At 40.3% G+C, this 23602-nt stretch overlaps 2 protein-coding genes across 2 annotated transcripts; both read right to left on the bottom strand.

Annotated features, from left to right (window-relative positions):
- Positions 1-874: 874 nt before the first annotated feature.
- On the bottom strand, positions 875-10151 carry LOC146470366 (uncharacterized). The gene is made up of 4 exons (XM_085122478.1): positions 9486-10151; positions 6163-6217; positions 4406-4680; positions 875-3539 (listed from the first exon to the last, which is right to left on the bottom strand). The coding sequence occupies exons 1-4, from the start codon at positions 9898-9900 to the stop codon at positions 2062-2064; spliced, it is 2223 nt and encodes a 740-aa protein (XP_084978604.1). The 5' UTR covers positions 9901-10151; the 3' UTR covers positions 875-2061.
- Positions 10152-17071: 6920 nt separating this feature from the next.
- On the bottom strand, positions 17072-19201 carry LOC146470365 (G-protein coupled receptor 22-like). The gene has a single exon (XM_085121990.1). The coding sequence runs from the start codon at positions 18651-18653 to the stop codon at positions 17682-17684; it is 972 nt and encodes a 323-aa protein (XP_084978116.1). The 5' UTR covers positions 18654-19201; the 3' UTR covers positions 17072-17681.
- Between the last annotated feature and the right edge of the window lie 4401 nt (positions 19202-23602).

Raw genomic sequence — 23602 nt, 5'->3', positions numbered from 1 at the left:
TTAAGCTAGGTTGTTTGATCTATCTAGACTGGGCTTTATTTTTAAGAAAATTAAAATTTTCTTGTCTTCTGGGGCCAGGGGAGGTGGATTGTGCCACCCTCCATAACTTTGCAAGTATTAAAGCTATGACAGTGAGACTTGGAGAATAGATAGTAAGTTTAATGATGTCTCCTTCGAGGTCGGCAACGCAAAGTGATGATGTCATATCATGTGGTAGCCAAATGGGGGCCATCTTGGATCCGCCATCTAGGATTTCTGGATTTTCCCAAAACTTCAGGAAAGCGCCGAAATTGAAAGAGAAGCAATCAAAACAAATACAGGAACTTTATTATGAGTTAAAAAATAAAAATTACGGGAGGAAAAGTGATTTTTCTTCATTTTAAAAAGGGATTTTCTAGTCTGAAAAAACTGCCTGTCAAGAATCGGTTGCCTTGGTAACATTAAAGTCTATGAACACTAACCGACCGCATCAAATTTTTTCCCAGATAAATTTCTGAAAAAGTCCTAAAGTTTTCAAGGGCGTTTGCTAAAATATTTAAAAAGTTATTCAGGTTTAAAGTCGCCACGGCACAACCCCCCCGGTCTAGATAGGGTTCAGATGCTTTACGCAATCGGACAATGGAGCGCAACACATACAAGGCTTAGGATTGAAAACTTTAGGACATTAACGGTCAATAGGAGCGATTGAACAGTGCTTCGACTACCGGACTCGCAGCATCATATGTGGGTTCAGTTCGCAGCTGAATTTGTATATGGTCTTCTCCTTGGTACTCGGGTTTTCCCCTCTCCTCAAAAAGCACCATTTCCATCCAATTTCCAATCCCGGAACTGGTTAGCGTTACCAATTATGCTACTCCGTGAAAAATGCCATAGGTGACAATTAAATGAAGTGATTTATTAATTCTTTTTATTATTGAAATGTGCAATACATTCTATTTCCTCTCGATGCCTACCGCAGCTAACTCTGCCTGTTAAAAAGCGAGTGGGGCCTCTTTCAATTTTTTCAAAAAGCAAGGCCACCAAAGCGAAAAACGTAGATGGTTGGCCACAAACTTCACCCTCACCCCCATCCACTTCCTAGGGTGCTTAGATTATCTTCAATCTAAAAAAGAGTTTTTCCCCTTACATTGGAATATACTAAGATAAAAGCCATACTCAAGACACATTCACTACATTGTAAAAATACCAAAAATATGTACGATCTTGATGAGAAACATTTCCTGCTAGCTAAAAAATTCGCTATCCAGCTTAAGTATTCAGCTATTGTCTGCGGTATAAAATTCTCCTATGTTGGAGCTTATAACTACTTTCACAAAAAATGGGGAAAATAGTCCAGTGACTAGCTTCCGTAACCCCCAGATAACCATTCTAATTCTGTCGTACATCACATTTCGGTGGTTAAACAACGCCAAAGCGTTTAACATCCCATTTTAGATTATTTTTACCAACCTTTTTACACTCAATACCGAATGAATACTCTGCTTTCGATAAAAAATTCTCAGTGGGCAACATTTCAGTGTTAACGAGATGTCAAATGACACTTAGCTGCGTGTCCAACCTTTTCACATAAGAAAATAATTTTAAATGTGTTTTACAGCAACATTAGAACGTTCAGCCGGGCCAACGTTTCGCTTAAAATTTTGTAAAGGAGATTAATTAAACGGCCGGGACCCCGACGGCAACAAAACCTTTAGATTTCTTCCACGCAACGGTCAATAAAGAATAAAATGTCGATGGGAACTCGCAGAACGCATGAATTAGGGTGGTAAAGGTTTTCAGTGCTCTTGTTTTGCCTTCAACTGATATGAAAACTTCGAAACTACCATCAAGAGTCAAGATAAGTGAGACTACAGGTAATCACCAAAACAAAAGCGTGTCATTGTTCAAGTTACATTTCATCCTCAGCCGGGCGTCTCCGACGACTTGCCTAAAACTCCCTGTTTATTCTAGACTAGAAAATGCTTAGTTCTATAATGATCAAGTTACACGAAGGGCAACTGTAAACTACTAAAACATTAATGCATATTACATTGTAAAACTCAGGAGGTTTCATTGTTTAGTTTAAAATGCAGTGTCTATTTTCTGGAGTGGGACGTCATCAACACCCTTGTTCTCGTAGGCCACGCCCTTTCCGTTACCGTAGCCGTCGACGTTCTGGGTGTCATACAGGGGAGGGTAGGGAGGATTATCCATGTAGTGATCCATTTGGTAGGCGGCAAAAGGGTACAGTAACATCACAGCGAAGAAGTCTTCCACCATGTTGCCATTGATGCCATACTTTTCGCGGATGCCGATGCGGATCGCAGTGCCATACGCGAAAAATGCGAACAGCACTGTCCAGGCCAGGTAACTCAAGCCCTCGACAGCTGGTTCTAAGGCCATACCGAGGACCCACAAGTAGAATGGGACGGCCAGGGTCAGCATGTAGGACACTTTACTTCCTTTGGAGTTGTTGAGCCTCCAAGCAGCCATTCCCAGGGGATACCATGGGAAGAATATTGCAATGATAACCTTCCCCACGGATTGACAAGTCGGGTTGCTGACAACCTCTAGAAGATCAACGCTGAAAGCTGGTCCATTAGGGTCAAGGACGCCAGCTTCCATATGGACAGCACGCCATAATGCAATGCACATGAAGCACAGAAGTATGGTGTAAGGGACGCCTGCTGCTATGGACACCGTCTGTAGAGCTGTTAGCGCCTTGGGACCTCCGGCAAACAACAGGGCCGTGGCGGTGGCTCCTTCTGTCAGCGCCCAGAATACACGCTGAAGGATTGGGGGGTCTGGATCACCATTTGCAGAGAGGCAGTCTATGACTAGAGATCCACTGTCAGAACTGGTGACAAAGTAAAGTATGATGCCACACAGGGATATGACGGACAGGACTGAGCCAATGTCGCCATACTGCTCCACGACATCAAACCACATATCATCCTTACTGCGGCAGGACAGACGGTACAATTTGTGAAAGCCTTCAGTGGACGTCTTCCCTCCGAGAATAGAGTCGCAGGTGACGTTGGCGTGGAATGCCAAACGCTCCATTCTGATTCCCGCTCCACCGAAGATCGTCAGCCACATGAAAGAATAGACAATGGGAGCCGTCATTGTGGCGTTAATAAACTGCTTGATGGTGCGACCACGGGAAATTTTGGCAATAAACATTCCTACAAAAGGGCTCCAAGCAATCCACCATCCCCAGTAGAAGATGGTCCAGTCATTCATCCAGTTGATCACTTCCTTTTTATCCTGAGAATTGCCCATTTGTGCGAAGGCGTCCGTGTGGAAACCAAGCTGTATGATCCACTGAATATAGTAACCAAAACTCTGTACGTACAAGTTCAATAGGAACCAGGTATCGTCATAGAAGAACACAACAAGCATGAGAAGCATGCCAATTGAAAAGCAGATCTCGCTTAGTCGTCGAATTCCAAGCTTGAGTCCAGTGATCACAGATACGGTAGCGCAGGCAGTCACGCACCAGATGATGATGATTTGATTGGTGGTGGAGACCTCAATATCCTTGTTCAGGCGATGGATACCTGTGCCATAAAGGAATATCAATTAAATATTACGGGGGTACATGCATTACTAATGCTAATGACAAGGAAAGGCAATAGAATTGTGTCTTAATTAAAGTAAATGTTGAAAATGATCCGGGTCAAGCAACTGTTGATAAGAGCCTATGTTCCAACCTTTCTCAAACGTTGCAAAGAAAGAAATAGGTTTATTCTATCCGTAGGTAATGCGGAGAAGACAACGCTCTCCGCTACCTATGAGTGACTGGTTGTTCCTTAGTCTATAACTTTCATTTGAATTGTCACACTTGAAGATTTCATCCTAACACAAAATTTAAAACCACCTTGCTAACAGTATAATAAAGAGCTCCAAAGAAATGAGCCTTCAGGATTTAATCCAAGCATAGAAAGTTCAATAATACCACCCGGCATACAGTATAATAAACATTTCCATGAAAAGTACTCCTAGCTTCAATTTCAAAATTCCTTTTACGAAGTCAGTTCATCAACAGGCCGCAAAATTTTGTTCTGCTATATAAATTTTTTAGGGAAAGGATTAATCTCAGTGGTAGATTTTAGGGAAAGGAGTAATTATTACCCTGCAACAATTAACATACTCGCTTTTTAGGACACGAAAAACCGTCTGTCCAAATTTATTATTCTGTTGGAATCGGCTGTTCTCTTATGGGTTCGATGTCTGTAGGCATGTTTGTATCACGAACTTCTTGGCTAAGAAACGTTTTTATATCAAGTTGGTTTGTCTGTAAACGAACCCAACTAAAAGGAGAAAGTTTGTTGGCAGCATCCGGATATAGATTAAAGATAAAAAGGAACGCCATTCCAGTATATAGCACCGTGGTTCGGCCCTATTCCCCAACCCCATATGTCACCTGTATTAAGCTGTATGGCGCCCAAGCCAAGACTGGTGCAGACCCCAAACATGGTACCACAGACCGAGAGGACGTCGATGACGTCGCCCATCCATCCGTAGATCTTGTCTCCAATGAGTGGGTAAAAGCAGGAGCGGACGGTCATGGGAAGGCCTTGCCTGTAGCACACGAAAGCCAAGAGTAGACCGACCACTACGTACACAATCCATCCATGAACACCCCAATGGAAGAAAGTCAGATTCATGGCATCTTGGGCCAGCTGGTTATCAGTGTACCTAAATAGTATCAAACAGTATCAAACATGGTCGCTTCAAAACGTGACAAATTCACGATTATTCATTACACCCTGTGGATGATGGGTACGCTTCTTGCAAGAAAACTAATCTCAACTTTTGCAGGCTCATTCTTAACCACATGGCTGTAAGACGGACTCACTGATAACACAAAACGAAACCCTTGCTACGTCAAAATAAAAGGTTATGCCTTTAAATGTCCTAAATCATGGTAAACTCATCTTGATAAAAGGATTTAAGCGCCGATCTAACGGATCATTTGGGATCTTCTAGTTGCCAGTACACCATGGTATCCCCGGCAAACGAGTGTGCATCCGTGGGTAGGTCAAAATGTGTCCTTCAGAGGTGTCTCGCGTCCACGCGATGTACAGTAGTGCGTCCAGTTTAAACTGTAGATACCTGAATTCTTATATCAAATTAAAGCTTATAGAGCTGGCTATCAAACTAAACCAAGAATTTTGAATTTAAACGAATTGCAGAATTTTTAGCTCTGTTTTCTCGACTCAATTTTTTCACTTGGAGGAGCCACTTCAAAGAGTTAAAACTCAAAAGGAATTTGTTCGTTTGCCTTCAAATATGGACAGTAGCTAGTTTAACATATAAACAACAAAACTGTGTCTGCGAACTGTTCTTTCGAAATATTTTTTCTCCCAGAGCGATTTTTGTACGATCACTCCACATTTTTTCATCCTATTTCGAAAATGCTCTATAACTTTTCATTGAGGTTGAATATGGGAAAACGCAGACACGTTTTTTAGCGCTTTGGGTCCGGAAACTGAGGAGCAAATTAAATTAGCGAAAAACAAAATTCGGTTTGACTTGTAGCTTTAAAAAGGTGATTAGGACGCTCGCATTTAGAGGTCGTGAAAAAATTTGACGATTTATTCTATTTCAAAATTCTTGGTATAGTTTGATAGCCAGCTCTATAAGCTTTAATTTGATATACGGGTTTAGTTATCTACAATTTAAACTGGACGCGCTACATCACTTAAACACGAGACACCTCTGAAGGTATAGGGTAACCTTAAGGAAACACAAGAAATCTTGGTCATTCGTCATGGTTTATGCTTCTTGAAAACTTACTAGTTTTTAGAACAATTTTGTGATCAATCCACATGGATTCTTTAAAAATGAACTTTGCAACAAATTAAATGATTTTAAAAATGCTCTACAAAACATGGGTAGGTAGCTAGCGCCTTGACGAAGAATGGCAACTCAGTCAGGAATTGGTGGACAAAGAAACCGGCAATCTTAAAATTTTCCATATTCTCAATCCTTTCTCCTCTATGTACGTCTGCAGTCTCTTTTTTTTTAATGCCTGTGTATTGTTCGTTGTCCTTTATCCCGTACGCTTAAAGGAAGAAGAAGTTCGGTGAAATATAATTCTTTTAAGATGCCCAAATATTCATGTGGCTTTTTTTAAACTGAACAAAGCGTGTAACGAATATTCAAATTCAAGCTTACCTTGCGAAGTAACGATTGCCATAGTTTCCTGGGGCGTAATGGAAAATGGGCTCAGCTGAAAAAAGAAAAGAGGAATGGAACAGAGTTATAATGAGAAAGATCAAGAGTTCACTAGTGACAGACCAGTTTGCAAAACAGTAGCGTCTTGGCCTTTAGTCGATCGGTTGAAAGTTCTTTTGTGGTTTCGTTTGATCACGAATACGAATGAGAGCAGGGGAGTAGGCATAGCGCAGCGGTGTTGAGAGCACTTGCCTCCCATCAATGTGGGCCGGGTTCGATTCCCGGCCTCGGCGTTAAATGTGGGTTGAGTTTGTTGTTGGTTCTCGTCATTGCTCCGAGGGTTTTTCACCGTGTTCTCCGGTTTTCCTGCCGCCACAAAAACCAACATTTCCAAATTCCAATTCGACCTGGAAAGCACGGACACCTTTGAACAATTTCCTCGAGCTCTTTGGTGCTTTGTGGGTAAATAAATTACATTTACATTTTTTTTACATTTACATTTACAATGACAACTGTCGAGCGGTGTTTTTGTGTTCATGTAGAAAGGGATGCTGCCGAATATTTACATCCGAGAGAGAGTTCACTGTAGTTATTTTATGTTTTCCAGGAAAAGGAAAAGAAAATGCTCCTCATCTCGCACAACTAGGCAATTGGAGGTAACTTACTTCACTAACTGAGGATTAGCTCCAAAACTGCAAACGTTCTTTTTACTCTAATTGATATATAGTGTCCGTAGGTTTAAGTTTGATGGTTTTTAATTTTCTATTGCTTTGTGTTTTTTCGATATACTTTTGTGACTAGTGTTAAAATAACCTTTTATATAGTCCTTTTCTGTTAGCGGGTATAAGTTTGCCAAGATTTCCGCACGGCCCGGGCCCCATACATTAATTGTGTGTACATTTTGCGGCTCAAACTCTATTCATGCTCGTTCTTTGTGTAAGAGGGTTAGTATGACAGTGATGCATGTATAATAACTGTATGGGGCTGTGCTGAAATCTTTCCATATGTTTTTATAGTTTTGTTGTGATATAATTATGTTATAATTATGAGGGCTCCCGCTGCTTTGATCTCTAAAGGGGCCGCCCTTTTTTTTTTTCCTAAATAAAGCTGTCCATGTTGACTGTGTCTGGGCGGGAAGCAGATAAGAATTAAAACGGCTGCATGCATACTAACTTAAACAACAATTCAAAACAAATGAAACGATTCATTGACGCTTATTAATGGTCATTAATCTGCGTCGTTAAGCAACAGGCAAACAAAGCCTTGCCCCTTGTTGCGATAAAAAAAGAACAAATGACGCTGAATTAGTTTGTCGTGAGAAAACTTGGATCGGACTGAAATTTTTTTCTCGCAAATGGAAACCCTGCAGCTGATCAGTGTGGCTAAAACCAGAGAAATATGGCGAATCATGCCTTATGCTTCACTGAAACAAAGATCTGCCACTCTTGTCAACTCAAAAGGGAAAAACATTCTTCCATATACAATCAGTATGCAAATAATGGCATGCCGCGGCATAGAAGAAACGCTTGAACAATTTTTATCAACAAGAAGGCTTTTATTGCTGCGTAAGGCTGCAGTTAATATTGGTCCTCTACCAAGATGACATGTGCTTAATACGCAATGTAATGCTCACGTATACCTTAGAACTAAGATCGGAAGTTAATGTTGGTTAGTTTACGTTCCCATTTGGGTGGCTGTATTATCCTTGTCTTTGATTAATAGCTTCACTATAACAAAGAAAGATCTTCTTGTAAGCGCCGCTGGAAAATAACGAAAAGACGCTACGTGCACGAAAACGATATTGCCTCCGTGCTATGATCCCAAATTCGAAAATTCCTGTGATGTCAACAATGTAACACATTATTGTCCAACTTCGAAACCCATCTTGGATCGCTCTTCCTTGTCATCTGACAAGTCGTTCTAGTGGTCAGTTTGCCTTATTTCCAAGGATTTTGAATCTTTATAAGTTTTGCTTTGCGAAATCATATTGAAAAACAAAACTAATCACCACAAGAAATATCAGGGGCTATAGCTGTTCTTCGAATGTCACATTGTTGTATTTGGTCCACCGGCATTGACACCGACTAGAATCAACTAAGGTCTCTTATGAGAGACGTTATGTATGTTTCCGCGATTTTCAAAGAATTTTACCTGCTTTTGGTCAAGCGGCCTACTAAGTTAAGATTTGTGCACCTTATTTATCAGCGTGACGCCGGCACAAGGTGCCAAAGTAGACGTGATCCGTTATCTCAAATTGGAAGTGAGCAAATGTTGACTTAACGCGGGCAATGATTCATAACGGATTGTAATCTTAACCTGAAATAACGATCATGAGTTTTTATGACACTGCAGTTTTCAATCGTGTATTTCTGTGCTCAGTAAATTTCCGTTGTCTTCTTTGCTACCACCAAAACAATAGCAGGCTATTGGCCATTGATGCACTTTTACCGACAAAAGTCATCAATTAAGTTGACTCTGCGCAAGGAGGCGTGTAAAATACACACAGAGAGGCTGGAAAGATTTAGAAGGTTCTTGGGTTTCGTGTAGCCCCAGTCAGTTTCATGCGTGAGAGAGTTTGTTCTGAAATCAAACATTTGCGGCGTAATAAGTTTGATTTTGTTATCCGTTTTTCGGTCCGGTATTTACAAAGAAAGTAATCTTTGCATATTTGAACGGAACAAACAAACTAAGATTTCACGGGAAATTTGCACCAACATTACGTAGTTCGTAAAGTAAAGTCTTGCGACACGTAGCAAAGGTTTGTTAGTTTTAGATCAAGACGCATGATTTTTTACATGTAGTTAAATTATTCATACACTGAAAATTTCACATGAGGCCTTCAAAATCTTCTCTTTGAATTCAAAACATTGATAAACTTTATACGTTCAGCAAAGAAAGGTGGGAACGTGTATCACTTATTACCAAGGTCGCGTGTTTTACGTTTAAAAACTTTGCAAACTAACGGCTGTGTCGTGTTCACTTGTATGCGATTGGACACATCAGCGTTAGTTCTAGAAGGTCAAGGGCATGATCAAGGCGTTAGGAAACAAACCTCAAAGAACGTGTCCTGACTTTTAACAATCTGCACTGCGTAGGTTGAAAAGAAGAAAGTTCCGCAATACATTATAGGAATGTTACCATGCCGATTTGTAAGTTAACTTTAGATTATAACTTTCGAACGGAAATAAACGCGAACGAAACTCGGTGTTTGCCTTTTCGCCAAACTTTCGAATGGTAAGGCGACTCTCGCACGTTTTTAACTACTTCCCCCCCAATCGTCTGTACTGGTTGCGTCTCAATAAAAGAATTCGAAACTAACTTACCAACTCCGAAGTAAAAAAGGCCGATGCCAATACCAGCCGCAAACAACATCGTGAAGTAAGTCGCATCGTTGAATTCAGGTTCTTCATCGTCTCGTCCGAGCTTCATGTTGGAATACTTAGAGAAGTACAGCATGATGATAATCACAGCCCAGATGTCCTGTGTACCGATGTACATCCAAGTGAACTTCTCAGTAATCCAGATCTTCCATTTTCCCATTTCTTCGTTAGCAGCATCTGACTTCACCATACACCATGCCACGAAACCCCAGATGATACAGGCCGAGAGCAAGCTAACGAGCGGATTGAACCTTAAAAATATACCAAGGTTCACTCTTCCAACTTTCGACCACAGCCAGTTTATACGCACCCAGCGACATTTTTTCAAATGTTCTTGAAGATTCGCATCAGCATCCATGTTGCTCCTTTGTGTGTTTGAGCCAACTTGAAATGATTCGCCTTCAGAGGTATGTGGAATGTTTTGGACTAGTTTTTACAGAGTTAAATGACTTTGAACCTTCGTCACAAAGGGTTCGCTCAAGCATAAGACTCCGGAATTAACATGATAATGACCTACGGTTAATTTGCTGCGCAATGAAGTACTTTTCCCACAAGTGCGTGCTGATGTTTGGGTCCTGTTTCCTTGGCCTTCCTGTGATTAACCTAAACAAAAGCTGCTTACGTTTGTTGAGTCAATTTATAAAACTTCGTGGTGTCCTTGACCTTTTTCCTTCTCCAGAAATATGCTTTCCTTCACTCGCCGAATCAAATATCAAAAGATCAAGTGTTTTTTTTGTTGTTAAATGTGATTAATACTGATCAAAAAATTAATATGTATCAGCTGAATTTTAAATTAGATCGCTTGCAAGATGCTGGAAAGTTACGGTTGCTGTGCTCTGCGTGAATCAGTTCACATAAGCATGGGGGCGTCTTAGTAACGATACAACTTCTGATATTTGCTCTCTGGAACTGAATTGATTGACATAACCGGTTCCCTTCAGTAAGTTCCATCTCCCCTCCTACGCTGCAGATTTTTGTCTTCCGGAGTTTTGCCACAGCTATTCTGTTCGCTGAGGTTAGACGCAAATTGACAAATATGAACATGACCGAAAACATCCTTGATTTAAATTTTACAGTGTCCTTGTTGAAGTTATCGTCAGGAGAAAAATGGAACTGTGGTGCTGTGTCCAGTGTTGGCCAATTTCCCTTTACAGTGAACTCACGCCTTGCGGACACACCGATAGTACGGACACAGCAGCTAAATCACAGGCAAAAATAGAGTACAGACGTTTAACTGAAATAAACCCCCGCTATTACAGACTGTCGCTATTAAGGACACTAACTCGCGGTTCCGAGGGTGTCCGCAATAAAGGGAGTTCATTATAGTTTTAAACTCTGTTGATAATCCAAGCATTCGCGCTCGTCACGATAAAAAAAAGGGTTGAACTGTTTGGGATGGAGCGCCTAGCTCATTCGTCAGCCTGCATGATATCAGCCAACTTTTCGTGATTCCACTGTCTTATTTTATTTTATGTTATTTTGTTTTCTTCTTGATGAGAGAGAGGTTGATCAGACAAATTTTCATTACATGAATCTTTTGACCATGTTACGGCTTGAACCCCACAATTCAGATCTTCTAACCACTAAAAGGACAACACACCCAAAAAGACCGACCCTCTGGTTTCATGGTTAGTGGGTTGATGATTGTTCCTCGTTGCATGTTTAAAGATTGAAAGTTTCAGGGGGTACATGGTCTTGAAAAAACTTTTGTCTACTGGCAATTTGACAATCTGAGAAGGGAATGGAAGTTTCAGGGGGAACATGGTCCTGACAAAGACTTTGTCTACCGACATTTCGACAACCTGAGGGGAATGCATCGTAAAAATCGTCAAGTGTATTTATGTCATTTATTCCACTTTCCAAGCCTGCTCCTGTTACTTACTTCCACAACGGTCAGATTTGGATCCCGGTTCAAGGAGCAAATTTAACATTGAATTTCCATCAGCTTCAAGGGGGTCCAGTAATAACACGTTCATGAAGTCTGATCGACAGTTTTTTTCTTATCCAAACTAAAATAGACTAAATTAAGTTGAACAAGTAGATTATGGGACGAAAAAGAACGCGACACCAAAGGAGAAATACGACTTACTGGAGTCTCTGAAAGTAAGACTTCTGTCCTTCAGTTACAAAACAGTGTTTCGTTTCTCAGTTCTGGCCATTTTTCATCCACGGAATCTTCCTCCGGCCAATTGCAATTAATAGCCAGCAGATGAATCTCTGCGTCCTTATTAATAGCACCCAGTACCGACTCCGCTTATTTCTGGTTCCAAGTGAATATTAATAACATTTTGCTTTGTTGCCTTGCATCTTAAATATTCTTCATTTTTTTTTTACTCGGTTTCTATCGTTTACATAAGTTGTATAACACACAAATGGAAGTCAGTACGGAGTATTTGTATGAAATAATATTCTCATTAGATGGTTATCCCAATACATGAAAATAAAGATGATTTATGTGACAAAATAATTGCCTTTAATGAAAGAAAAACGTAAAATAAACAGAGACAGACGACAGGCAGAGAACATCACGAATCGAGGAAGTTCATGTTCCGCTCCTGTAATGCTCACGTACGATACATGCCGCATATCATTCGCAAAACTTCCGCGAAGACCGTCATAGCCATTTCGTAATAACCTGCGTAAATAATTACAAAACAATTGCGTCTTGACCTTAAGGGGCAATAGCAAAGGCTTTGTTGTTTTTATATTGGAATGTGCCAGAAAATTATAACTGAGTCATTCAGTATTTTTACTCAGACATGGAATGCTTCTACAACACTCAAAGGATAAGAACGTCCGTTGTCTAGGTAGTAGACGTCTCAAAGGAAAGATCTCAGTGTACAAGTTGGTTTGATTAGTAACTTTTCAAGTTGCTCTCCCGGACCTGGCGTGCGTTTCTCAAACTCCCGAAAAGATTTCGGACCCGAGAAACTATTTTCCATGCACGACACTCATTACCAAAAATAAAATTGTTGACACTTGAATTTGAAAGCAAATTCATCAAAAGTTTTCTATTAAAGATTAAGAACACATTGAGTTAGTTTGCACGAAGAACAACCGGTAATCTGTAGAAACGGGATAAGAAAATACTGTTTGCGACCAAAAGCTCTTCGAGAGCTTTGACAAATGCACATCAGTCACGTGTTGGTAGTTTCAGTGCACAAAGTAATTTAAAGCAAAACTGGATCCCGTTGCCGTTAATAGAAACATGAGTAAGTTTGGGTTTGTGGACTGATAGTACGAAAATGGCTGACATGTAACCCCCGGGGTTGGTACTCTTCGGAATTTTTAGTGAGTTGTGGGGCTCGGTTCTCCAAACCCTGACCTTATTGCAGACCAAAACAAGAATTTTTTTGGTACCCTTTTCAGAAGTGGCCTCTAAGATTCATACCCATTTTCAGACTTTCAGACCAAAACAGTTATAATCTATACCCTATTTTAGACCAAAGCAGCTAAAAAAACACATACCCTTTGACACCGCAAATACCTATAAACTTCTATAGGAGAGTACCACCCCCCCCCCCCCTCCCTTGGGCATGCAGTCCAGTTTTCACACTGAAGCATTCTGGATACAACACGCCTTGTGCCGTTGCTATCAGCACGTAGGGCTGGTATGACGTTGCACGTAGACTAATCGAATCGTTCGGTAAACGAACTCAGGCGATTGAGTGGGTTCGATTGGGTTCGGTAATCGAACTGAATCTAAACCCAAACAAATCTCTTGCTTCGGCCGCACTCCGATCCCATTCTATGCCATACGTATTTCGACTAATTGAAATCAATCAAACCTTGACCATTTCCGCTAAATTGATTGAACCTTCGATTGTGTTCGATCTCCGTTTTGTTTCGTGAGTGCTTGATTAATAAAGTTAGATTACCGAACTCATCAAATTCCCTTTTAGTTAAAATAGATGCATAGTGGAGTATATAAAGTGACTGAATGATTGTGAAGTAATTTTAGAGCAAGCCTAAACGTAGAAAAATTTGAGATTTTCTGTCCTGCCATAATTGCCTGTGTTCATTTCCACAACGGACTCATGCAAGCAACGCGATTAACTTCCTGTTCCACAAGGTGGTTGCCCGTATCTTCCTTAGTAACAAACGTAATGTTTTCGGTTCATGAAATAATAAACGTAATAATTCCTTGGGGTTGGCGAGGAAGTTCATAGCTCGTGAGAAGCTAAGTATTTGTATTACGAATGCGGAAATATTGTTGCAGAAAATATTTATGAATTATACATTTTTTCCAAAACGTTTCCTGTTTGTGCGTTTTGTTTGTTTCTCAGAATCACCTTGTTTGTACAAGAAATCGGCCGGCAAGCCGCGAGCCTACGTGCACCAAACCAAGAAACTTTTATATGCAATATTTTACACAATACTGTATTTCCTCTTTTACGTAACCTGAGAACTATGAACAATTCTTGTTCGCAGGTCATTCCTCGTGCCCCTTTTTATAATTTTCACAGTAAAAATTCTACCAAAATGGAAGAGAGCATTTACAACTGTTTCAAACCAACAATCTGCAACTGGCATCGAATGGTTCTTCTGGCCGAACAAGATCGCTAACAAAGATCTGTTCGTAGCTGTGTCAGGGTAAGCGGGTCACATTCCTTCACTTCCCACTTCACTGTTCTCTGACATGTCTCCTTGGGTATGTCTCAATAACCACCTCCACCTCTTCCTCCGTACCACAACAGAAAGTGATTACGAAACTTTTGGATGCAGGGGACCCACGACGCACAAATAAACTGTTCTGAATACGTTTCGTTGCCGGATCTCTTGTAGTAGAAATGCACGCGCCAGACGTCACTTTGTAAATAAACCAAACTGATTGTAGAGCTGACCCTACTGCAAAGGGTTAATTTATTAAGGCCAATATTTCAACTAGTACAACTAGTCTTCTTCAGACCAGAGTTACAATCTAATGAAGTGGATCTCGGCGGCTACAGGATGAACGACAGGCAGACGTCTGGCAGCGGTCGGGGATACCAGCAAATTCTTGTTTTGGAACAGTTGTTAAACCTGTCTTCCACTTTCAGACTTTGAGGGACGTTTTACAATCAAAAGTACAAAGTAATTAGCAAAATATAGATGGCATACTTATCCTAACGGCGGAGGTGGCCAAACTGATAGACAAAATGGCTAGAATAACTGAAATATATTATGACAAATTAGCCCGATATTTCGGTTTGCAACACGAACCTTCCCGTCGGGGGCTGAACGGGAAAAAAATGAGAAACAGACGGATCGTTACAAATATAAAATGCGTGACAATAATTGTTTGTTGAGGACACAAGTGTGAGACATGTCATTGGCGTGTCGTTCGTCACGTCTATTTATACCAAGAGGATGTAGTGTTCTAGCTTTGATTAAATAAGCTTCACGACCCTTCCTAACTGAGTCACGTTTGCTGCGTATAAGTTCAATTGGGATCAGGAGAACGTCGTTGATTGAGTGGCCGGGTTGATTGAAATGTAGCGAAACCGGAGTCGGATTGCTTAGTTGACGGTCGTTGTGGTCTTGCAGATTTAGGCCCGCGGTACCAGTATTTATCCCATGCCATAGAGAATACAGCCAATCAGAAAGCTAGAAACTCATTGGATATTCTGCGGTATGCAACGGGTAGTATTCCACGAAAAAATTCCGGCGTTCCTCGCGGCCAACAAATTTTTCCCGCCGAAAGAAGAGCCTGCGACAGGTCAAAATTTTCATTCAGAAAAAATTACTGTCAACAACTTAAACATCGAAGAATACCCCAATTTCGACCTAACTAGAACCAGACGTCGAACAGGAAAGTTAATTCAATGAGCGGAATGGTATAAATTAGTTATGCGGTGCTTTCTCGTGGTGTACCTTGAATATCCCACTTGTGGCTTGATTTTTCTTTGTACTATTCACATTCGCCTAAAGAAAATAAAGTCACTAGTGGTATATTTCGCGGTATACCACTTGAAAGCATTGCATAGCTAGTATGTATTCGGTGTCACGGAAGGAAAAAGTCTAAAACAAGGACATTCGAGAACGATCAAACAGAACTCCTCCTCCTCTTTATCTGACAAGCAAGTACAAGTTTTACCACGTTTCTACAAATGAAATTCGCATGTGCAACTACTGAGCTGGCGATTGGCACGTATGTTACGATTTGTAGATGTTTTAAAGTAGATGGTAGGAACACAGCGGCAAAATGAGTGCGCATGCTCCGCAGATTTGTGATTCAAGCGTGAATCGATTACGAATGCTCCGCTTCAATCGTCAAATTCACACCTGTAACCACAATATTTTTTTTGTTGAATAAGATATGTGATGGAGGAAAAACAACCTTATCTATTTTGATTTGGGCTTATCCACGCGAAATGAGAACAAGCAATGGGAATTTTAAAAATGCCGCCATTTTTCCGAGTAAGATTGCTCACGCGTGACGAGCATGCGCACTCATTTTGCCACTGTGTCGATGGTAGGCAGTAGCGGGTGCGCATGCGTATCTGTTCAGTACGACAATGGCTCATTCTTGACCCCAGAGCTCTTCTCTTTTGCGCATAACTGACGTAGTCAAGCCGAGAAGCTCTGGGGTCGAGAAAAATGGCTGCTTTCTATCTCTGGGGGATTGTTAAACAGGCTGGAAAAAAAGGGTCACGTGATATGTCCGCACAGTATTGTCGACACTGTTGTCATGTAAGCTACAATGTAAGATCACGCAATATTTTAATGAGGCTCGATTCTTTCCTGCACTTATGACGGATTCTTATCTAATTCCTGAGAAATCAAAAGGGACTATTTCATGCTATGGGTCCTCAAAGTGAACGTTTATGTTGACATCAGAAGCGCTTCCTTTTCTCGCATAGCATTTAAATTTGCAGTCAAATCTCGTTCAAATTACAGGGAAAATCACCGTTCGTTTTTTACGGGCGATTAGAAATCGCACCTAAATCGCTGATACAATGGCATCAATAATATCTGTGTAGAAGGTCCTGTCTACCCAGCGCGTTGAAACCGCGCTTAAAATTAAGGTAAAAATCGCCTGGACTCAAAAGTTGCTGCAACGGTTGTAAACAGAAAAAAGCGATGTGTAACAAGAACTGCATCAGTTTGGCTTTGTAAAATACAACCGAGAATTTTTTTTGCCCAGTTAGTGCACGCGCACTTTCGCCTTTCTATAAGTAGGTTTGTGAGCACTTCGAGGTTGAATTGAAGCATTTTAATCTTGGCAACTCTGAATATCTTGTAATAACTTATGCAAACCGGTGCTACTTACAAGTGCACTCAATTATTTATGCCTCTGCCTCCACCAGGGTCCAATATTAACTATTTTCTAGAGCCTCCCAAGAATCTATGAACTTTTTTGTATTCTTTTATTTTATTCAAGCCATGTTTACGCCTATAAATTTCACTTTACAGAAAACATTTGCGCCCATTTTGTTCTAATCAATGCAAGACAAATAAAGCTGCATAAATCCTTTTTTTCAAAAAGGCGAAAGCTTAATGCAGTAACTAAGAGACGTTTCGTAATCGCCTCAAATTATTAAAAACAAAAATAAAATAAATAAATGAAAACATGTAAAAGTAAATTGTCATTCAATCTGCCAAAATGTAACCAAAATGCAAATCATCAATACAACTTACCGTTCCTTAAGCGACATCTGCCGTTAGGGATTATGATTATCATTAGCATTTTTAATCACACCCCAATCTACTTGGAACTGTATTGTGTTGTGGCGCAGCAGAAATTTCTCTCAGTTCAGTTCCCATAAAAAAAAGAAAAAAAATTTCGAGCCAGTCTTCGCTCCCGTTTGAAATGAAAGGCAAGAAAGATGGACGAATGTGCAAGTGAATTTTTAAACGGGAAAAACTTGGCTCATTTGAATTAATGGACAAAGTCCTCTAGGAAGGCAAATATTAAAACGTTAATTTCGCATTCGTTAGGGGTTGTTTCTACTAGTTTGAAGGGAATATTTCGACAGATATAAAAGCTATGTAGTCTTTAAAGTTAAACTTCGCTAACAATCGAGAGAATGTTTACAATAGATAAAAACGTACAAAGAATTAACTAAGTTCCTAATGCAAAAAAGTCGGTATTACAAATTATTATTAACAACGGTTGCTCTTGAAAACGTAAGTTACGCGCTAAAATCGCGTGTTCCTCTATATTTTGTTGCAAGGTAAAGTCCTCAGCAAAGCAGAGCGAAACTTTTCTTTCGTGAAGGCATATAACAGTGGATTTAGCACACAGTTAAAATAACCGAGTGTTAAAAATACAAACTCTAAACGAGCGAGAAGATTAGAGGGCTTTATAAAATACATTGCAAATGTTAATGTCGTGTAGGGCAGCCATAACAAACAGACTGAACAAACAACCGCCCCAGTCATCTTGGCGATTTTAAACTCCTTTTGTCGAACAGTTGAAGGATTCCATCTCTGGGCAAGCGAGGCCGGGACGACTACAGACGTCCGTACAAGCAAGGCTTGGATGTGAACCCTGGAAAGGGCTGCTCTAGAGATGCGCAGGTACGCGGGCAGGAGAATTGTACACGCTAAAATAAACGAAGGCAAATAGTACAGGCGAACGTAGCAGGGTTTCTGTGACTTGCTGAACCGCGATATGCAAGCTGAATGATGCGGTTTTTCAGCGCTTGTCCACTCTATAAACGGCAATACGAGGCTTGGAACAGTTAAGAACCAAACGAGCAATAATGCACGCTTGGCCTCTCGATGGTTTAGTCTCAACACGAAGGGGTTTGTGATAGACTTGTAACGATCGTAGCATATTAGTAGAAGGGTTATGAACGAGGCGTTTCTTAGCGCTGAAGTTACGGCTTCGTGCCACAAGCACAACAACACCGAATGGCGAGGAAATCCCGCTAAACGAGCGATAGTTAAAGGTATACAAACGAAGCAAATTACAAAGTCAATTAAAGCAAGGTTTGCGATGAATTTCGTAGCAACGCATCGAACATGTCGCTTGTTCCAATAGATTAGCAGCACCGTACAGCTCGAGACAATGCCAAGGATTACTTCCAACGTTAGCAAGATTATTACCGATATCTTAAACCCCGAGATGAGATCCAGATCTTTGGTATACGATGTTTCGTTGTTTGAAGACGTCCCTTTCAACATAATGTCTGTAGCGTTAGGAATTCCCCGTCTGAATGCAAGCAACCTGTGGAGAGGCCCGTTTCACTCTGCCATTTTGCGGTTTGACTTTGAGTTTTTCGGACCCTTTTGGCCAGAGTGTGGTTAAACGTGACCACGCAGTTTTGTTTGCGTTATAGATAGGAGAGAAAATATCACCTGCAAGGAACTTACGAAATTGTCTTTGTCTTGATACGTCGACTCAGTTCAATGGCCTCGCGTGCGATTGGCTGAGTTATCAAATGGGTGAATGATAATTCAAGAAAACCATTATTCCCTGCTGAGAGTTTTTCTTCCTTTTTTCGTACGTCCTGACAACTTATATGTGAAAGAGAATTATCCTCGCTCCTCATGAAAATTTCTGAGGGCAAAATGTGAAGGTTGCTGTCACTTACACAACTTGCGATGAAACTGTAAATGTCACGTCAATATTGCTACTTCTCGCGTTTAAATTTTTCAAGCTTAATTTACATTCGACACGGTCCTCTGTGTCTTTTATTCGAAACACCTGTCTTGATGTTTTTCGAGCCCACGTCATTGAAAATGCCTTCATTTTAATTGACAAAATGAAGCTATTGCGTAAAAGGATTTTACAAGAGGTGCCAGGGTTGCTACAAATCTACTCGCATTTGCAGGGACACTCTCCCTTCCCGTTCCCCCAAGGTAACCAAAACGGTTAGGTTCGACTTTGAGAGGAGGGGAGAGTCGTGCACATAGATAGGCCGGTATTCCCATCTTTAGCCGGGTTTGACAGGAATTAAGTACTACTTAAGACAGCGTGCACAATGCTTGGCACAATTGTAATTCTAATATAAGATAGCTATTTTTTAAAAGTGAGGAAGCCTGACTTTATAAGCCTCGTGGTTTCTTTCAGGTTTTCTCGCCATTTATTTTCTTTCGTCAATTTTCATCATTTTTTTTTCCATATGTAATTGTTGTATATGGCAAAATAAATATTGTAAATTTGGCGGATATCCAGAAATTTAATACTGATTACGCAGTCCAACTGTAAAAAACAATATGGGCGTGTAGTAATCAAAAAATCTAAATTAATGGATCTCAAATGGAGCTAGTTACAAATGCAGGTTGTTAAGCAGTCTTTGGTTTACTGTTAAAGAAAAATCTTTGAAGCTAAAACAAATCTTTCATTTGGGAAATGACCGTTCTGTTTCCTTACAAACCAAGTTTCAAGGCTAGATTTTTGGCAGTCAGGGGTGTCTAGATTGATAAACAGGTTTCATATTTTGTCAACAACAGCGCTATTCAAAGCGGTTCATTTCGCAATCATATCCATTTCATAAATGGAAAGACATACTAGAGGGTTCTTTTCCAATGTCTTTATTAAATAAATTGCGATCAATTAACTGAGAGGCGTTCTGTCAGTATTTTATGCCGACCTTGGCAAGAGAGAAAGGTGAAGGTTGAAGTTTTAAATTGCTCCGAAACTGCTAGTCAAATAGCAATCTGAATATGAAAACATCATACATGTGCCGCCAGACTTTTGTTGTTCAACTTTCACACGAAAAATCAACGGCTTGTGTCGATGAATTGCGCTTCAATATTCATTGATATTTTACGATTGAGTATTATTTACGACTGAATAAAAAGCATTTGAAAATCAAGTAAATGGCAAATTCTCGCTACTCCTCTGTTGACATTTTGCAGTAGAAACCGCCACTTCAAACATTTTACCAACTTTTTTATTGCTGTTTCTTGCAGGTAATTAATTTCTTTGAACATCAGGGTGGAATAGAGATAATATTAATTACTCCTGGAGGTTCAATTAAATGTGAATCGGAATATGAAAACGTCATGTATGTTTTCACACCCCTGTTGCGAAAAACCGTTCAATGTCCACAGAGCGAATAATCAACGGCTCGTACCGCTATGTTAGGCTACAAATCTGATGAATAATTTACTATTTTCAATTTCTGGATTAATAGAATGAATATCCTTTCAATGTCGGGATCCCCATTTTTATTACCATCATTCATTTATCATCATTCATGAACTTAAATCCGTAAAGGATGAAAAATATTAAGGCAGGTATCAAATATCAAAAGATGTCATCGCTTTAAGTACTGCGTAGGACAAACCTTGCAGTGTATGACAGATCAATCAATTAAACAATTCATCCGACCATTTAAACCCCAACATGTGAATTACGAGAAATCAGAATTCGAGGATTATGTCTCCTTGAACAATTAAAAGTCGTTAAATTGTCAGTAAAAAAAATTAAAAGCATTTTTTTGTAAATGGAAACTGGATCAAGGCTTCGTAAGACCAATGTATTAAAACTTTAACTGTTGGCTATTTGTATGGATAACGGAAATTTAATCACAAAAGAGGATATCCGAAACCATTAGATCAAAGCTTAATTGAAGGAAAAATGAAGCCGGCGCCATATCGATTACTAGTCTCACCCTGCTTTTTCTGGCGACAAAGGCAGTATTTCTCCTTCTTCTTCAAATGCAGTCAGTTAAAAAGTTTGGCGCCATACAAAAACGATAGTGGCTACCAGGAAAACTGTTTTGTCTGCTGAGTGGACAACTGATATTGTGAGCCTAGGTTTTTCAACCTTTTATCGCATACGAAATGCGAAATAAATTATCTTAATGATATTGTAAAACATCGCAGCGGAATGATACGGACGAATTAGTTTACATGGAGGCGGAAAACCCAATAAGCGAGATGAATCGCAGTGAATCTTGTGTTGCGCTTTTGTAGGAGTCAGCCCGCCATCCGGCCTGAAGTTGGTCATGTGACCTTACGCACAACGAACGTTTTCAGCACTGAGGCGGGCTGGTTGGTACGCATGCGCGTACGAGATTGTAACAACAAAAATAAGCATGATACAAGATCTCGATAAAGCGGGCCTGATCTCTTTACCTGACTGGTCCGCATGCACCTTTACAGACCCTTAGGCCATGTACACACACGATACAATATCGCACGCAACCTTCCGTGCGACAACAACGTATTTGGATTCAGCGTGGGAATAGCTGATGGCGATCAATTAGTACCCGACTGCGCATGTTTGAAGTTAGGAGTGCTTCAATTGAAACGATGGGAGGGGAGGGACAAGGACCGTAAAAACGAGCAGTGGCTCTAATAGGGGAAAGCAACAGGGGAGCTTCAGAATAAACGGCGCTCGAACTTACAACACCATCCCGAGAACCATTAGATAGGTAGAGGCGTTCAGTGAGTTTAAAACTAAACTTAAGTGCCATCTTAAGCAATAACGCCTACGGTACAAGCTGCATTTATAACTTAATTATTTGTCTAGTTTTTTTTTATGTTTCAATGTTTTGTCTTGTACTGTGTCAGGGCTCCATTTAAACTAGCTCTGCTAAATTGGATGCCCCTGGATAAATATTGAATTAAATGAAAAAAAAAAAATGAAAAAACAAATATCTCATCACAAGGAAAGGCTATATTGAGCTTTGGATTATTGAATGTTCTGTTGAACATTGACCGTCTTCCAGCGAGTGGATGTTTGTTTCAGGTCGTACGAGAGATATTCGTGGTCACCTTTTATCCACCAAACAGGATTTACTTGCTTAATATAAAACATTACGCATGAAATTTGCTGGTACTTAAAATGTCACTTCCGCACTTTGTGCCCTTAAAAAAATGCGCGTTCGAGGACATGAGCGCGCGATTAGATTATAAGCTCGCGCGAGATTTCTATAGCGTGAGTTGATAAGGGCGTAATCCGAATCAACTAATACGCAGAGAGAACGACAGCACCTAAATTTGGTATAAATCCCGATTAACGTTTGACTGAAATGCAAAGTTTTACCTCACCACATTTGTCTTTGAGTACTTTTTCGCCCTCACTATCACTATGACAGAACAGATAGTGAGGAACAGCAAATCAAATTACAGAATTCGTGATAGAACGCCAGTAGATAGTCAATCCAGACCAGTACTCGTCCTTAGGCCTCCTCCGATTCGGTAGAAGAGAATGCTCTAGTCCCCAACACCTTCTGCGCAGACTTGTTTCCAGGCCTTTCGAAGAGTTACTCGGCACCAGAACGAATGATACACGGTTCAACAGCTATTAAACGGTATCACGACGCCATGCTTGATGTTTTCTTTTCTGGTTCAACAAGTTAATAACTTTCGACATGCTGAAAGTATAAACTGCTTGATGTTTTTTTACCGTTCAATACGTTGTTGAACTGATACATCTGATACATACTGCTCTTCTAGTTCCAAGGCCTCTCTGTCTTACTTACCGTCCATCCACTTCGGGTCACGTGGTCCATCACCCCGAAACGAATTCATCGTGAACGTCTGGGATAAAACCCAACAGGATCTAGGCAACTGCTCTTCAACATTTTGTCGGACAGCAGTCGCGGCAGTTTATTCACCGATAAATGTTGAGCCGCGTGTGAAATTTAACATGTAAATTACTTAATGGCTAATCGCAATGTTGCCATGAGGCAAAATATCTTGTTTTAAGGACGGTGCCTACTATTGTTACTGCGCATACGTTCTGCGCATCGCGAGATACTCGGGTTTCCTATGGGTGGTGCCCACTAATACCGGGATATTTTTGCGCGGTTTAAAACTATACGGAGAAAGCAGAACTTAGCAAATGCTTTTGGTATCACAAAAGTAAAATTGGGGGTAGCCATGCATTTTTCAGAGATAATTAAACTTCAATTTAGGAAAAAAATCCCATACCTTGCTTTATATTTTGGCGCTTTTTAGAGATATTATTGATTAATTATCTCTGAAAAATGCGTGGTTACCCCCAATCTTCTTTTTAAATTCCAATAGGCCTTGCTAAGATCTGCTTTTCCCGCATAGTCATAAGCCGCACAAAAATACTTCGGTATTGGTAGGTACCGTCCTTAATTCTATCGCTTTCTTGTTTTTTTTTATAGCCAACTAGATCTTCTTAGTTTACAATGATATATTTTTAT

The sequence above is a fragment of the Pavona decussata genome, unplaced genomic scaffold (genome assembly GCF_977016875.1).
Source record: "Pavona decussata unplaced genomic scaffold, jaPavDecu1.1 SCAFFOLD_114, whole genome shotgun sequence".
Lineage (NCBI taxonomy): Eukaryota > Metazoa > Cnidaria > Anthozoa > Scleractinia > Agariciidae > Pavona > Pavona decussata.
This window is presented reverse-complemented; position numbering and strand designations above follow the sequence as displayed.

Coding starts and splice junctions, on each gene's coding strand:
- LOC146470366 (XM_085122478.1), bottom strand. CDS start 9,900: ATGGATGCTGATGCGAATCTTCAAGAACATTTGAAAAAATGTCGCTGG. Junction 6,218..9,485: donor CCTTTTTTACTTCGGAGTTG/GTAAGTTAGTTT, acceptor TTCTTTTTTCAG/CTGAGCCCATTTTCCATTAC. Junction 4,681..6,162: donor GGCAATCGTTACTTCGCAAG/GTAAGCTTGAAT, acceptor GATACTATTTAG/GTACACTGATAACCAGCTGG.
- LOC146470365 (XM_085121990.1), bottom strand. CDS start 18,653: ATGTTGAAAGGGACGTCTTCAAACAACGAAACATCGTATACCAAAGAT.